General features: G+C 42.5%; 1 protein-coding gene across 2 annotated transcripts; it reads right to left on the bottom strand.

Moving 5' to 3' along the window:
* Nucleotides 1-1,921: 1,921 nt before the first annotated feature.
* On the bottom strand, nucleotides 1,922-13,366 carry RCAN3 (RCAN family member 3). Of its 2 annotated transcripts, XM_035562279.2 has the most exons (6): nucleotides 13,234-13,282; nucleotides 9,528-9,586; nucleotides 8,251-8,495; nucleotides 5,521-5,694; nucleotides 4,774-4,945; nucleotides 1,922-4,055 (listed from the first exon to the last, which is right to left on the bottom strand). In XM_035562279.2, exons 3-6 carry the CDS (start codon nucleotides 8,443-8,445, stop codon nucleotides 3,847-3,849), a joined length of 750 nt encoding a protein of 249 aa, XP_035418172.1. In that variant the 5' UTR covers nucleotides 8,446-8,495; nucleotides 9,528-9,586; nucleotides 13,234-13,282; the 3' UTR covers nucleotides 1,922-3,846. The 2 variants fall into 2 exon arrangements, with proteins under 2 accessions (XP_035418172.1, XP_035418171.1); XM_035562278.2 differs by lacking the exon at nucleotides 9,528-9,586 and having other exon boundaries at nucleotides 13,234-13,366.
* Nucleotides 13,367-17,144: the final 3,778 nt, after the last annotated feature.

The following is a 17,144-nucleotide window of genomic DNA, read 5'->3' on the forward strand; positions in this document are numbered from 1 at the left end:
CTGTCTCTGCTTTGTCACGCAGGCAACAAAGTCCAGGGTGAGGGTCTCGGCTGGCATCTTTGACCTGCACTTCTGGATGAGTATGAAACTGATACGAGACAACCAGGAACGTTAGTATAGAGCCAAGTCCTATGACGTTTAGAGCTTCCCTTTGGGGACAGTTCAAGAAGAGCTGGTGCTCCTGTCAAGATGAGTTTCAAATGCATGATTTATGCCAGCTAAGAGAAATAAGGATTGCTGCAGACCCCCCTCCACACCTTGATGCAGGCAATCAGGCAGGGACTCCCGCTGAACCCGATGGGGAGCAATACATCGCTCTCCCCCAGCATTTCTCACCCTAGAAATCCATATGCGTTTTGCTTCCTGCAGCCCCGAGGACAAAACTTGTGCAGACTGTGCACAAGTGTCTGCAGCCACAGAGCCCAGCTCTCAGCCACGGCAGAACCCAAGCATGGGGACATTTCTAAGCATTTCACCGATAAGGCATTGCTAATGCAAACAAGCTCTTCAATGAATCACTGGTGGACAGAGACAGGGCTAGGAGAGAGAGTACTGGCTTGTTACAGTTAGGTCTGCCAGAAGGAAGGATAAAACAAAGATCTAGAGGGCAAAAAGATCTTGTCTCACACTTTTGTATTTTCACATCCAGAGAACGTACTACTGACAGAAGCTGACAAGCAGATGCCTTCCTTGTCCACTTTTAACACTTCAAAGGGGGGACCAGAAGTTCTCCAGCTCAGCTTGGGTTAAATTCAGGTGCAACATATGGGCTGTCCTTTGTAGATAGCTGGTAGAATCACAGAACCATTTAGGTTGGAAGAGACCTCTAAAGATCTTCAAGTCTCTGCCTTGCACAGAGCCCACTGGGCAAGGTAAGATTCAGTGCAAACACTTTCTTGCCTATCTTTGCAACAAACCTTTCAAAGCATTTAGGAGCTTATACAAATACATAAACATGGCACACCCTTACCTCGCTGCCAAGCCTTAGAAGCTGGATTTACCCAGGAGAATGGGCTCTTACCTAATCTCACTGCTCAGGGAGCTGTTGGCTGCCTCGATAAAGCTGAGATTCAGTTCTAGGTGAGTTTTGGAAAAGGACTGAACTTTTGAAGATTACCCACACATGCTTGTTGCCCCTCTTGTCTCCCAAGTCAGAAAAACAAATACAAACCACAACTGCAAGGGTTGGAACTGAAATGCAGACATGAAGTGACCTGCCCCAGCAGAAGGCCACATATAAACCTGGTTGTCCTCCCCAACCCCAGCTTGCTGTGCCATGTTATTTGAACAGGAACACAGTCATTGCCTATAGAATCAGAAAAGATTCAAAATTTGTTATTTTTCTATTTTAGGTAAAACAGCAAAACCGCAGACTCCCATTAGCATCTTCCCCACTACCTCACCCTAGTACTGCTGAGATCTGGGTTTCGACCAATATTGCAATGGGAATATGTTTGCTTCACCAAGGAAATCAAGCATTCCCTTCTACAAGGCTCAACTTGCCGAAGTATTAAAATGCAAGAGATTTTTGAAAATAATTATCTATCTTTATTACAACACAAACTTTATAGGTCTTAATACTGCAACCCAGACCAGACATTCTCACCTACATCATACTTGCTGTTTAAGTATGTGTCAAACGCCCATTCAAACTCAATGCCAGCTAAACATCCACATGGAACTCTGCTTCGACAGGCACCCAAAAACACCATAAAAAAAATCTCGCTCCTTTCTTCAGATGTCTCTTCCCAGGATTTTTCTGTGGAAGTCTCCCAACTTCTTCAGAAGTATTTTTCCTTAGTGATAGTTTCTGGGTTTTGTTTCATAAGAAAAATTTTTGACTGGTCACTCAGTGGCACAAGAGTACAATACTGTTAGAAAACAAACTTGGATCGATATGGAATACAGTTAGAGAAAACCATACGAATGGCACTGCATTGTTTTTATTTTAAGCCTCTTTACACAACGAAAGATGTTGGAATGCAGGTTCTTATACATTTTACACAAGATACATTGACAACATCACTTACTTGATTTGCATTATAAAACTGTTTCTGAAGGTTTTCCACTTATCCCTACTTACACAAACTTTTACAATGGGGTAGAAATTAAACAATTAACAAAATATAAACACCACAGAATCCAAAATGGACTTCTGGAAATTTTAAAATACACAGGCCTCATGGACAATACAAGATTTTTTTTTCTCCCTTTTTTGTACTGTAGAACAGTGACACAAAAGTCAGACTTTAAGTGATTTTAATACCTGAAGAGATACATAAATATCATGCCTTTGGAGGCAAGATGAACAAAAACATTTTCCTGCCTTTTTAGTACATACTATTCCTACCTCTGGAACAAGGACCTGCCTGCAGGATCCCGTTTTGCAACTCGAAGCTGGTGGCAGGAAGGGATCACAAGCTGGCACAATATGGGGTTGAAAACTACTGCGCCTATGCAAATTCGTGACCATTGCTTTTTCTCTCCACTGTCAATCAAGTGAAAATACTTTTGAAAGTTCAATAAACACTTCATATAGAATTAAAATACAATAAAATGAATTGAAAAAGGCCAATTTCTGAATGATTTATATATATATATATATATATATATGAATATAAGCAGCCTGGCTTGTTCAGAAAATTGTAATCTTTTTATAGAAAAAGAATCTGGGTAGACTAAAAAAGGTTGATTATAAAATAGCATAAAAGCATAGGAACATGTGTCATTATACTGAGGCATATTTTCCTCCTACTAAAATACTTAACGTGAGTTTACAAAATTAAAGATCTGTATTTTAAAAGATGCATCCTGATCTCAAAATTAGTGGATGCTTTATCAGACATACAGGATGCTACACAGAAAAACTCTTAATGAAAAACAGCAAATAAGGGCTCAAACTGCATAAAAGCTGGCTAAGCCAGGCAACTGACTGTCTTCTTAAAAAAAAAAAAGAACAAAAACACTAGAGAAGTTTAGGACCACAGGTTAAAAATTAACCCTAGATGTTTTTATCTCCTAACATCATTTAGTCATAACATAACAGTCGTAGAATTTATTTATAAATGGAGGCCATCTCTAGAACTGGAGAGGAACAAACATTACCATACTTTTAGAGAGGATCAGAGACAACACATTCAATAGCTGAATCCCTATTTCACTCTGCATATTGTAATTCACTCTTAATCAGATGTCAGTGCAAACCATTGTACCATCAGATAGCAGCAGTAGTGTTGGGTACAGACTCACAGTCTGTCTTTTAGTGGTCTGTGGTTCTTCCTCCTGTACTCTTCAAGTAGTTCTGCTAACTACACAGAATTTAGTTCCATACGTGTATTTGTGCCTCATGTCAAATTAAAAACATATCTGAGAAAAGCAAGCATTAACTTTCACACTTCAGAAGATTACTGGCCGGGAAGGAATTTTAGCATAAGGAGTATTCTTCGCTTCCAATTAATTTTTACATGAATTAGAAGTAGTTGTACCGGCACGAATCGGTTTTTAATTGCTTTACAAAGAACTTTCTTGAATCCAATAGTGACAGTAAGATATTATTTCAGCACTTGGTACATCACACTTCACAGTATAAAGAGAAGGTAACATCTTCAAAAAAAACCTAAACTTCCTATTTTTCACTATTGCAAGTCAGGTGGATTTGCTACACTTGGGGGACTAGTCCTTAAAATTAAAGTGCTTTTTAGAGCATTGGCATCCAAAATCTTGAACATGAGAGACAACTACAAGTAAAATCCGTTGCCGCTATATGTAATATATAGCAGCACTACAGACATCAACACATGTACTCATTAAGTGTCTGATTTTTGATACTATCCTGAGCATCACAGTTTAACAGTGCATAGTACCCCCTACCTCCAGTGTACAATCAAACGCTTTAGATTCATTCAGTATTGTTGCAGGTGGTTCTGGACGCCTCGTCTGCATGATCTTCTGTTTGGGATTTTTAATTTCATCTTCCTCTTCTGTCTCACTTTCACAGACGTGGACAACTACACTAGGAGTTGATTCTGTTCCTGCATGAAGTTCATACTTCTCCCCTGAAAAGCAGCAAACAAAGATCATACAAAGAATGTCCCCAGCAATACTAAGCCACTTTATCTCAGAAAATCCTTAAGAGCTGCAGTATACAACAAAGTAGTAATTTACTCCCATCTCATCTTTAATTTGCTCAAATTTCATAATTCACCAGACCTGTTTCATGTTTTAAAAATAGCTCCTGTATCTGTTATACTGTTCTCTGAAATACAGTCTTTTAATTGATCTTCAAAGGGAAGGAGGGAGAGATGTAAGAAGGCATTGCAAAAAATACTGGACCCAATTCAAGAGATTACACACCAAAGCACTTCTGATGTGAGAATGATAAACCTCCCTTTCAGGGAAAACAGTGTTTTTCCAAGTAAGACCCATGAAAAAGTTTGATAATCCAACAAAAAACTACATACTGCTTCATTAACAACTGTGGCTGTTCACCTGCAAGACACTGAACTTTCCATTGCTCTCTTGTATGTTAGTTAATACTAAAGCCATAGCAAAATTCAATAAATGGATGTCAGGGAACCAGTGCCACACAGTCTAGTTCTGTGTTACACTTTCCATGAGTTAAGGAATGAAGTAAATTTTGATGGATCATTTTATTCAAGTAATGTCAAGTCAGAGAGACTCAGTTTCTTCTCACAGAAAAGACAAGTACATAAATTCTCTGAATATGTATTTTTGAAGTTAAGTAACACAGCAAAAGCAGGTAAATACCCCTACCTGGTCCCAACTTGGAGACAGCACAAAGCAGGTCGTAGTTTATCAGCGGAGTTGCATCTTCACTCTGTTTCCATCCAACTGGTGGAGATGCAGGTGGTGATATCAGAAACTGTTTAACAGGTTGTGGAGGAAGAAGGTAGGACTTGTTTCCTACTTCATTGGACACCTGTACCTGAATACAAAGGCCAGGAGACACAGAATGAAATCACAAATATTAATTCTTCTTATTTAGTCTGCTTCCCCAGTAACGCATGGCCAATCTCTGCGTTAACAGTGCTTAATTCAGTTTAGCTTTAAAAATAATAGTACAACTTCTATCATTTCTCTTGGTTTAACGCCTCAGATAAATGATGCGGCTAAGAAATTGGTCTATGTAAGTGTTGACAATGTAGCTGTAGATAACATGAGCTGCTAATCCAGCAAAAAAGAATATGCCAGTAGAGCACCTATTGTGAAGGGATCTTTGGACCTTTCATTTAGGGATCTTTCATTTACTTTCAACACATTTCTGTTTATATATGTGAGAAGGTGGTTTGTGTCACTACACAGTTCTGTAAGTTCAAGCTGAAAAGTAAAACCATCTCCTAAAGCATGAATTTCTCAATGAGTAGAAATAATACATGATAGTACAGAAGAACAAGAGGTCAACAGTAGCTTCAAAACTTCTCAGAAATGAAACTCATGGGCAAATGTGACACAAGAAAAAAAACAGGGACACATGCAGAACAAATTAGTGCTCCATAATACCTGTGCAAAATATAGCTTCAGCTTTTTTCCATTGAAGTCAGTTTCATGAAGTTCTATCCGTGCTCTTGCTGCTGCCTCTGGATTGCTGAAGTTTATCCTTACTCTTCTAAAGCTTTTAAACGACTGGAATGTGACTTGATTATCATAGACTGTGAAAAGAGCTTCAAATCTTTCCTAGAGATGAAGTACAAAGATTCTTTAAACATAAAATGAACATTTTCAATCAATGAAAACACATTTTCCTTTCACTTTTGTCTCCCAAATCCCATGTGTTTCCCTTAATCATCTCCTAAACCTGTGCATTGCATACTTCGCTCTTTGACTGCTTTATCTCACTGCTTAAAATCTGAATTCCAAGAGTACATTGATGTGAACGAGCCTATATAACTCAAAACACGAACTGCCATCTAGTGACAGTTTCCCAAAAGTGCAGTCAACAAAAGTAGTTGCACTTGCACCTTTCACCCAAGCACCTCCAAAAATACTACGCAAGTCAGTTCATTTTTAAATTGAATAAGCTAAAGCAGAGAGTGCTTAAAAACTGTCAAAATTCACAGGATGAATAAGGCTACTTTTGAAGAGACAAAGATCTATTATTACTAAACACTTTTTTGGGAAAAAAAACACAAATATGTTCCATTGAATACGGAATCTCATCTTCAATTTTTTCAATAATTAATAATTGCATTGTTACAAAATTGAATCCATTTTAATTCAATAGTTCTCTATGAAAGACAATTTGCATTTTTTTTCCTAGTTTTAAATGCAGGTATTTTCAGTATTTGAGAAAGGGACAATATGTACTTTTACTCTTTTAACTGGTAACCTTTAGCTATTAGAAGTACACTTGAAAAGATGTTTCTGGATATTATGTAAAAGACAAAATTATTAGAAAATACAAGATAACTTAGACATCTTACAGTTTTTCCTGTAAACATACTGGGCATTTAACTTAAAACATTTAAGCAAAAGAGAACATTGAATTAAACATGCAGGCAATTCAGCAGAGAACTGTTAAAGTGTTGCTTTAAGTAATCAACAGTAAAAAAAAAAAAAAACAAAACTCTAGAAGCTGAAAAATGTCAAAAAAGGGATGAAAGAATGAGAAATAGAACCTGAGCAAAATGCTTCATAAGAATTAAATATCCAGATTTCAAATTAATAGTGTCTTTTTAACCTTTTCTCCTAATCAGAATATTAATCGTTATTTGCTTATGCAAAATTTCACAAATAAAAATGCTAAGGACAAAATATTTGTGTCTACATGCAGAACCAGGCAATCTATTCGTTACAATTGCAACTACTACAGAAATCAGGGAAGAGAAAAATTCATTTTGATGCAGTCTGCTTGCAAGTGCTGCTAGCTATGCTACTGTTACCAAACAAACTAGAAGAATGTTGACAGGAAAACCCTAAGTGCCACCAAAACAAATGAACAAAAACACAAAAACAGAACAAAACCAAAAAACATGACAATTTTTCAAATAGCTTTCTGTATGTGTGCAGACAGCACAAATTGCATTTGATTCAGTAACTGCTGTGCATTCAGCCTTTAATAAAAACAGATGTAATGCAGAAGTACATCAAGCCATTGAAATGTGTGTCCAGGGGCTGACTAAGCAGAATTTCATAACACAGATAAAAGCCATATTATATAGCAAAGCCCTTCTGTTCTTTTGAGCGCTAGGCAGAAGCCTGCAGAGTAAGTTTCCTGTTTATAGATGTAACACACACAATTCTGACCTATTCTGAACTAACATCTTGGCTATGACAATAAATCAGCTTAGATGGGATTGCTGACAGTACAATCAGTACACTTCACAAACTATATTTTTTATAAAGAAAAATTTAACCAGAAGTGGTTAAATTCACAAGTGGTTCCATGTGACATCTAATTATCCTGGTATTGTTAAAGAGCTAGCACATCTCCCTAGATGCACCTCATGTGCCCTGACATACTGGGAGAATACTTCCACAGAAAGAGCAAATGTGCATACGAAAATCACAAATCACTGGTAGACGTGTAAAATAATTTAGCAGGGCAACACTTCTATACCAGACACACAATGAGTTACGGGACACCACTGTTTCACAAGTGTGAAACACTTCACAAGTATTGCTGTAAACTGAAAAAGCTGCAAACCAAAGCTTTCGCATTGGCCCCTCCTATTTTTCCTCTACAGCTCACGTACGCTTGATAATTACTCCTGATGCTCTTGGAAGCAAAGGGCAAGTACAGATTTGACTGAATAGAGATGTTAGCAGGCCCAAGATGATTTAGTTTATTATAAGGTCTTAAGCCACTTTTAAGGTGTTTTTTAGCTCAAATCAGACCGTGCATCCTGAAAATGTGTAATGCTTTTTTTCTTTTAACAGCATCTTTGCCTTAAAAGAATTAATAATTTAAGTTTACCTTCGAATTTTATTTAAATTCCTCCCTTAAACTTGGTACCATGGATAAATAGAAAAACCAGAAGAGCTTGTTTTTTTGTGGAAGAAGCACAGCATATCTATTAGCAATTTCAACTACCATAAAACTGTAGCATTACCTGCTCCTTGGCAACTGTTCTCATTCTGATCTGAGCTTACCGGTAAATAATTGTGTGGTTTGTTCTTCCACCCCTCCCACATAAAATATGCAACAATACACTGGAAATCCAGACAAAAGCATTCTCTAGCTGTATCCATACTTACAGTACTATACCCCAAATACGCCCCTCTCCAGCTTACCTTTTCTTCCTGTACCTCAAACACAGCTTCATGAACACTGCAAGCAAACAGGGAGGTAGGCAAGTCACTTAAATCCATCATTTCTTCCAAATCATCTTCATTTTCTCCAAAAATCATCTGTTCTTCCTCTTCTTGGTCACTGCTGTAGAGGTCTGACTGGCTGTCGCTCCAAGACTTCATAGTATCTCTGAGCATGGTCCGCCCAAAGCAACTCTCCTTTACGTTCCACAGTTTCTAGTAAGGGCCTGCCATTTAAAATGGAACAAAAACAGCGTCAAGGTACCACATCTTGCTTTGTCTGATCCCTAAAGGAAATAATGTTACAAAAGAGAACAGAAATCAACATGAGACTTGCTCTCTCATCCACGCAAGAGAAGACTACTTCCCCTTTGTGTAAATCTACGAAAAGGAACATAAAGTCACTCAGTCAAGTCAATGACATTTCTCCTCCTTTTACTCTGACATAAACCAAGAACTACTGTACTGTTCTACAAGCTTTTCTCCATAACATTTTTCAGTCAACAGCAATTTCTTAAAGAACTTTCCAAATAATCAGAGTAGTCTTCTGACGCTTGAAGAAACATCAGCATTTCATCAGAGGGAACAGATGTACAGAAGAGCTGAATCATCTGTCCAAAGCTTCTCCGTGCCAGCAGCAGATACAGCAACAAAGCCAGGCAACACCCAGCGTGAGGACGCTGCCTTGTCCCAGGCACTGGTAACACCTTCCCCACGCGCAGGAGACTTAAGGGTGTGAATATTGCATGTATGTCAGGGGAGAACAGAGAAAACAAGCAAGAGGCTAAACAGAAGATTTTAGGTAAAAAAAATAGTTTGTACTGTCACAAAACGAAAGCACGTAACACTTTAATAGAAAACACCTTGCCACCTCCCACTGCAAAAATCACTGGGTTATTACACTACCATATATTCTAATGTAAATGACAGAAAACACGCAAGTCTGTACCACATTTAGGTTCGGCAGGAGGGGTGTTAGTTTGTGATACAGCCCTGAAACAAAGGGTAAACAAACATTATGTTTCACTGGCAACAACCTCATTCGAATGTTTGCCTAACTAGTTTATTCCTTCGAAGCAGGATCATGACAAACACCATCAACTGAAACCAATATGCACAAAAAAATCCATAAACAATCCATGCTCACACAGGTGAAAAGGTTTAAGACCAGTATTTTAATTAGCAACAGCCAAACACTCTCAACACTTCATACTTAAGGAAAAATAACACGTGAAAATGGGAAAAAAATAATTTGGTACCTGTTTTAGGTATTTACAAACTGCTTAGTCACAGTATCAGGCAGGGTGCATGGCCACATCTGTAAACACACAGACTTTTTTAAGGCAAACTCATTGGTCATTGAGCAGAAAGAGTCGTGGTGGGAAGAAGATCGCCCCCCCCCCACCCCCCAAGGTGCGATGCCAGCTTAATTTGGTCAAATCAACGTGACCGTTGGGACACAAAGCTGTCTGAGGCAGTGTGTGCACGTAATGGCATGGGTTCGGCACCACGACCTTCGCCGAGCTGCGACCAAGGCACAGCAAGCTCCCAGCGCGCACCGGAGGCGCTCTGCAGCATCACACAACGGATGTAAACGCAAGGCAACACGGAGCTGCTGAGAAACTCGGTTTTCTGCTTGCTGATTCATTCAAAAATGAACGAGAAAAGGAAAAGAAAATACGTCAACCCGGTGAAAACAGAAGCCACCATCTGGCCTGGAGGCACAGGCCCGGCCCCGTGTGGCGCCCAGCGCAGAGCAGGGAGACCTGCACCCAGGGCAAGGGAGAAGGGGCACCGGGAAGGGAGAGCTTGGTAATGCCACCATCGAAACTCAAAGACTCAAATTAGCGATGAGTGAGACAGGAAATCAGGTAAACTACAGACCAATACAAAACACGGCCGAGTTGGCCACACTGTGAAGAGCCGTAGGAAGTCCGAGCTGGGCCTCGCAGGCTACGAGGTGACGCCAACACAGCACGCCGGAGCGAGGTGAAGGCACCACAGAAACAGGACTAACTGAGTGCCCTGCAGCGCTCCTCCCGCTCCGTGCTGTGAGCGCTGCGGAGCCAGAAATCGCAGTTGAAATGAGCGAGGATTTAATCCACTGACTATCAGCTGAATCCATTGCCCTCCTCTGAAGTCCTTATCAGCTTTCACATCCTTTAAGGAGCTTCCAGCTGCAGGTTGCCAGCACCAAACACGGCAGTCGGGGACCATGGAGATGCCCCCTTGGTCGGTATGGAAGCACAAGAGAATGGCACCTCAGAAAAAAAATGAGCAAAGATATGGACAAAATGAAGGCAGAGCTGGGGTTTTATTTATACACATAAAATACCCAAACTCTGTACAGAATATTAGCCAGACATGCAATAAGACTTTGTACAGACTCCTTGAATAGATGCAATCTTTTACCCAGCAGTGAGGCAAGTGTGCAAATATCTACTTTAAAACAAAATGGGATGTATATTTTTTAGAAGAACAATATAATGGACTAAAACACTAAGCTAAAGCCATAAGGAATGCATTGTGGAAAAAAAAAATCCCAGTTTTCACTTCTTTTACCAAATTTGGTTAAAATAACTCAGAGAATTCAAATTGAGTTCAAAGCTCCAGCATGAGGGTCTAAAACTCTGAAAATTATTTGGTATTTTGAAAAAAAGACATCCATGTTTTTTCCATGTCTACTTGGCATCACAGAATAAGACAATTTTGTACATGAAACAGTGACAACACATCCAGTAAGGAGCAGTAAAAGGCAAGAATGAAAGCTATGTAAACAATACACCTAAGGAAAAGTCTTTGCCAAATCAACTTCGGAATTTGAGAAGGATCAATTACAAACTGAAATGTTTGCAAACAAATGCCAGGCCCTTGGAGATCACAGAACCACACAGACTATTAGAAAGGAAGGAAAAAAATACAGAAAAGCAACAAAAAAGCCCCAAGATCTAACTTCTTTGAATTTTACATATCATTAAACAATTCAACTAGCTAATGAAGCAGACAGAGAGAAATAAAGTGATGGCCACAAGATTTTTACCAAAGGTGAATCGGCGAGACTTGACCGAAACAGCCCCGCTAGCGTTACGGAAGTTAACTTGCAGACCCGCAGACACCTTTAGTCTTCTGTGTGCTGACACACCTCATCCACAGTCCCGTTACACAGGCAATCAGCGACTACCGCGACCTACCCGTGTATTCCCACCTTTAAAACACACACAGATCAAGACAAATGACCACGGCGTGGTTGCTCAGACACAGCTGAGCTGATGGCACTGCAGGCCTGCTGTCTGCTCAGCAGGAAAGATGACTCCAGAAAACCTTTTACAGCACAAACACCCTTGTTACGAGGAAAGCACTGCTTTTGCTCAAGAACAATTTGTGGTATTATGACCCATGCCAAATACCACATAGGCAGTCCATAAGAGATGCTCTGCAGCTTTGCAAAGAAGTTGCAGACCCTCGAGACGACACACACCTGCTGGGCACACTGCGAATGTCCTCGCTGTCTTCAGGGTTCATCATATATAAATTCGTCATGCTGCACCATTTAATTACAGCAACAAAATGCATTACTGTGAGATGTTTTCTGCTCTGTGAAATGACAGCAAGCCTCCAATAACAGTAAGCCTCCAATAACCTGTCTGAATAATACTGGACAGCTGGGGCAGCTTAACCATCCCCACTGTCGTGAAGCAGAGTATTGCTTTTCTATTGCAAAAATGGAATTACCAGAGAAATCACCGTGCTCCTTTAGAAAGCCAGAGTAGCAACTTGCACACTAAGCCATAAGAATGCAGTTATTCCCTTGAATTCCTACAAGCAGCCTGTAGGGAAAGGGATTCAACAGAAGCAATCTTCATCAAAGGTAACGAAACATTTCAGCAACAAGTTCAACAGTTGTTCAATTGCTGAATTTACAGTACAGCATTTCTTGCAAGCATAAAAGCAAAACCTGAAAAGTTTCTATAGAGACCACAGATCTATAAAAAGAGCTACTTCAATTACATATATATATTTAAATGAGAACGCACCACAGTTCTAACTTTTTTAAAATCAGAATCCTACAAGGCTAATGCTCGTTCTTCCTCAGATTACCTATTTTTCCTGACTTCACTCACATCAGTATTAAAACACAATGGTTACCGAGCACTGGAAGAATATTGAATAGCTTCCCTGAAATAGGGATAGGGCTGATTTATGAACGCTAATTAAGAAGTACTGTCAGAAACAACAGCTCGAGAGGCTGTGCTTTAACAGATTAGGCGGAATTATTTTATTGTGCAATTATCAGAAAGCAATAAAATCAGGAGAAACGCTCCAAGCCTGGCAGACGCACTGATGCGGCGGGCACCCGAGCAGCCCCGCTCCGGCTTCCCCGACGCGCACGGGGCACGGCTCCGCTCCCCTCCCGCACACGAGCGCTGTCCGCCCGTTACAGCCCGATAAACCTCGCGGCGGCAGCGGCTGCGACCGACGACCCCGAAGGGCAGCACGCTGACGGGCTGCGGACACCCAGCCGCGTCCCAGCTCCGCACCGAGGGCGCTCACGGGACCCGGAGCCCCCCGGCACCGGCGCCGCTCGGAGAAGCGCTCTCACCCCGCCTTTGTTGTCCGGGGAGCAGCGGCTGCCGACGGCCACCCCGAACACCCCCGAACAGCAGCAAGCGCTGCCCGCTCACGCCACGAGCGGGGGCTCCCGAAACTTACAGGGGAAATTCGGCGATCGCCGCCGGTGCCCCGCCGCCCGCCGCCCCTGCCCCTCCGCGGCGCCGCCCTGTCCGACCCTCAGCGCCCGCCCGGGCCGCAGGCGGCGGCTTTCGGCCAGGCGGCTCCGGGCTGCGAGGCGGCGGTGGCGGCGGCTCGGGGCCCCGCGGGGAGCGGCACCGGGGACGCCCCACGGCCCCCGCCTCACAGAGCCGGGTAGCACCGCGCGGCCCCGCCCGCGCTCGGCGCGGCGCTCACCGTCTCCGCGGCGCGGATCGGATCCCCTCAGCGGCACCGGGGCAGGGCAGGGAGGGGCGGGGGGGCCGCCGCGAGGCGCGGTGACGGCGGCGCGCGCTCCCCGCCGGCGCCGAGCGGAGCCTGCGGCCGCGGGAGAGCAGCGGCGCGGGGCGGGAGCGCGCCTGCGTGCGCATCCCCGCGTCTCCACAGGGAGCTGCGGGGGGGGCGGTGACCCGGATGGGGGCGGCTCTGCGCATGCGGCAGGGGCCGAGGGGCAGCGGCCGCCGCCTCCGCGCGCTCCCGGGGCCGGGAGGGCCGCGCTCGCTCCCCGAGCCGCGGCCACGGGCGGGAGCGCGCATTTCCATGGGAAATAAGCAAAACCGCCGTCCTGCTGCGGTTGTGCTCAGCTCTCCGCGCACGCAGGCACACGCCCCTGGTGAATTCCCCTGACGCGCTTAGTGAACGGCTTTGTCCGCCCTTCGGGAGCCGGGAGCCAGCCAGGATTCTGACGTTGTCTGAAATTTCTGCGGTTAAACGCGCTCTCCTAGTTTTGATACAGAAAAAGGCAGCGAGTAACGCTTGTCATGAACCTGACAGCCGGGCTGATCGCCACCTCTTTACGTTGGCACTTAACACGGTTGTCTGTGTTATAACACAGTCACTCTTAGACGAGGTGCGCTGAAGTACTGCCGTGGTTGTCAGCAGCTGCTCCCACCAGCACTCAGGAAAGCCGGAGCCAGTGGTACAGCGCCGATATCCCGGGACTGCGATGTGGATGAGGCTTTGGTGTTAAACCACACGTGTGGTTTGGGACCCCAGGAGATATATTTAATGAGGAATATCCTGAGGGTTATCTTCTGCACATCCCCCTGGCCTACAACCCATATGGTGAGTGTTAATTAGGTTGGCAAGCGTTCAATTAAGCTGCAGTGCCAATAGTCTAAATTTATGACCGTCTATTTCACTTAATGGCATTGTTAGGAAATGGCCTTAAGTGTCTAGTACTGCAATCAAAGATGCGATATCCTGTGTCTGAGGGATGGCATCTCCTGCAGCGTGGCATTCCCAACTAGCATTAGAGGTCTTTGCTGTCTCAGAGAAACATGCTGTTGTCTCAGTTTCAGTATTGAGTTGGCAGGCATGCAAAAATCCTGAGTTAGGCCAATAATAACAATGATTCTGTTACTGTGATTTGTCTTATCTTGTCTTTCTCCTCCTTAATCCCCCCACTCCTTTAGGTTATACTTAGTTCATATTTTCAAGCTCTTCTCTAAAATAATGAACAGTAAGATTTCTTGAAAGCCCTCTAAAACCAAAATTTCTAAGTAAATACTTGGAGAGTCATGTAAATTTGCAAGCCTTAGTAGTGCCGCAGCCCCAAACATCAGTTGTAGCAACCTGCTTTTCATTTACAGATTTTTTTTTTTTTAAAAAGACACTTCTTTGGATGAACATAGTACCTAGGGTTATAAGCTATTACTCTGTCTTAACTTTCCTTAAGATACTTACAGCTCATGAAAGCTATAGCAAGAATACTTAGCAAGCCAGAATTCTATACATTTTATCAGGCTCTTTTATTAATTTTAATTTCCAAATGTCTCACCAAAAAGACAAAATTAAATAGACATGCAACATCGCTTATGAAAAATTAAGCGGTCATCCTAGCTTTACAGTGTTGGACCATAAGATTTATATGCACATTTTAATGTGAACAAGAGAACATTGTAAGCAGATCATTTTGTACATTCAGCCAACATTGGAATTGTATTCCACAGCATAAAGTTATATGCAAGATATACAGTGAGAACAAAGTAAGTGCTCTGGTGCATTGAAAAGCCACACAGTGTAAAGGCAATAGATGTCAGTTCACATTTGATAAGGAAACTAGGAGAGAGAGTCAAGGAGATATTCTCCCAGATTAGTAAAGGAGACAGCTGATTTCTGTGCTCACTTTTTCAGCTTTTGATTTTTGAAAAAAAAATGCTGCATATTTGGAAATCTAAGCACACTCCGCTGTTTACAGTGCCCTGCCTCTCTCAGGATCAGTTCTTGATAAACTGAAGCTTTGACATACACATGTTCGAGTGTGCTTTACACCAACTGATCCCTTTTCATGCTGCAAGAATAATTAGCATGTGGCACGGGGCTCCTCTCCTTTAAATCTTCACATGTATTTTAGCTGTGTTTGCTGCAATCCTGGGCACCATTGTCACCTCAGCCCTACAAATATTCTGTTAGAAGTACAGATCTGAGGGTACAAATAGCATCCTGTTTTCAGCACGCAAGCTCTTTATTACAAGAGAGGTAAGGAGTTTATCGTAATCCTGAGCTATCCCCCCCACTGTTAGGCTGGGGAAGGCCAACACTCAGTTTAAACAGACATTTAGTTTCTAGGAGCCCCTACTCATGCCTTCTCAGCAACAGAGATGGCAGCTGTAAAAAACTGCTGTAGATCAGAAAGTAAATTCTTCTGAAAGCTTGGGAGAATGAGCAAGAAAGGGGGAAAAATACATAAACAATGAAAACCACAAAATCTAAAATTCAAGTATTGAACATAGGCAGCAAGCAGGGGCGAGGTGCGCCCTGGCAATCCTAGCACCACACTTACAGTGGCTAACAGACTGGCAAGAATGCAACTCTCGCAACATCAGTGCGCCAGTTGAGGCCTATAGCCCAAGGAACACCTCAGGCTCTGCTGATGTGGCACAACCGAATAATCTAAAATATTATGATTTACATGCTCTAGAAATAAACATCACCTCCTTTGAAATCCTTTGTCAGAAAGCTTCCAAAAGCAAGTCTCACTGAATGTAAAGGTAACTATCAGGTAGAATTACTGAAACACGCACAGACCAAGCAAACGAGAGGTGACTGTGTGAAACACAGTAGCAGGACTCTTGCCTGTAGAGACTGTGAAAGAAAAGAACCAAAATACCGCAACAGCGTAAAAGTTAAGGTTCTGCTCGGTCACCCAGAGCAGACAACAGCCATGTGCTGACAGCTAAGGACTCTGTGGAAGAGAGGAACATTAGGCTAGGAGTCAGCCAGTGCCCAGGCTGCAGTGCTGCGGGTAATCAGGTAGCTTACTTCTAAAAATCACTGAATCAGGCCAGAGAAAGGCCCACACAACACAAGTAAGTACACGTGGATGCTCAGCATCACTCAGAGTAACACTCTCCCCCTCCTCCAGCAAAGCACTGTGTCTGTCTCTCATGAAAAGACAACCCTACGATTAGGAGAAAACCCCAACCAGCTAACCAGAAAAGACAACTGGCCACAAAGTCTGCACATCAGTCAGCTGCGGTTTTTAACTACTACTGAGAAACTAAGAACTGGGAAAGCTGTGTTCAGTTACGCAGAGGATCATCTTATGGATAGGAGTCAACAGCAGGCCCTTCTGATTAACGGTTTTACAGTATAAGCATTTTATACCTCCGTAGTAATTAAACACAATATTACTATGTAAAATGTAGACTCCGTAGGTATGCATGATTTAGCACAGCTTGTTTTAAAACAGGATGTTTCTGCGCTTTCAGAATGATCAGGTCAATCAGCTACTGCCTCTGAAAGGCGAGAGAAAAGGAAAGCCTATGTACTTGTACCCTGCCCAGCCAGACTCCACTGTACTACTCTGTTTTGTATTTTAATGAACAAAAGCGGCACGTAAATTCACAAAATCAATTACTGGGGATATAGAGCCAAAGGTAGAAAATCAGTGTCACTGCAACTTCAATGAAATTAACATACTGGTAATATTAGCCCATTAACATTGTTGTCTGTGTATAAGCACACACAGTATTGTGGGCAAAAGAAAAGCTGATACTTCTTTAGGTTTCGTAAGCTGTAGTGTATGTGATGCCACTGACAAGATTTAAATTGTCAGATATACCAAGCTGGTGAAGAAACTTCACATACAGGCACATGTACAGCCA

This window comes from Cygnus atratus, chromosome 23 (genome assembly GCF_013377495.2).
Source record: "Cygnus atratus isolate AKBS03 ecotype Queensland, Australia chromosome 23, CAtr_DNAZoo_HiC_assembly, whole genome shotgun sequence".
NCBI classification, from domain to species: Eukaryota; Metazoa; Chordata; class Aves; order Anseriformes; family Anatidae; genus Cygnus; species Cygnus atratus.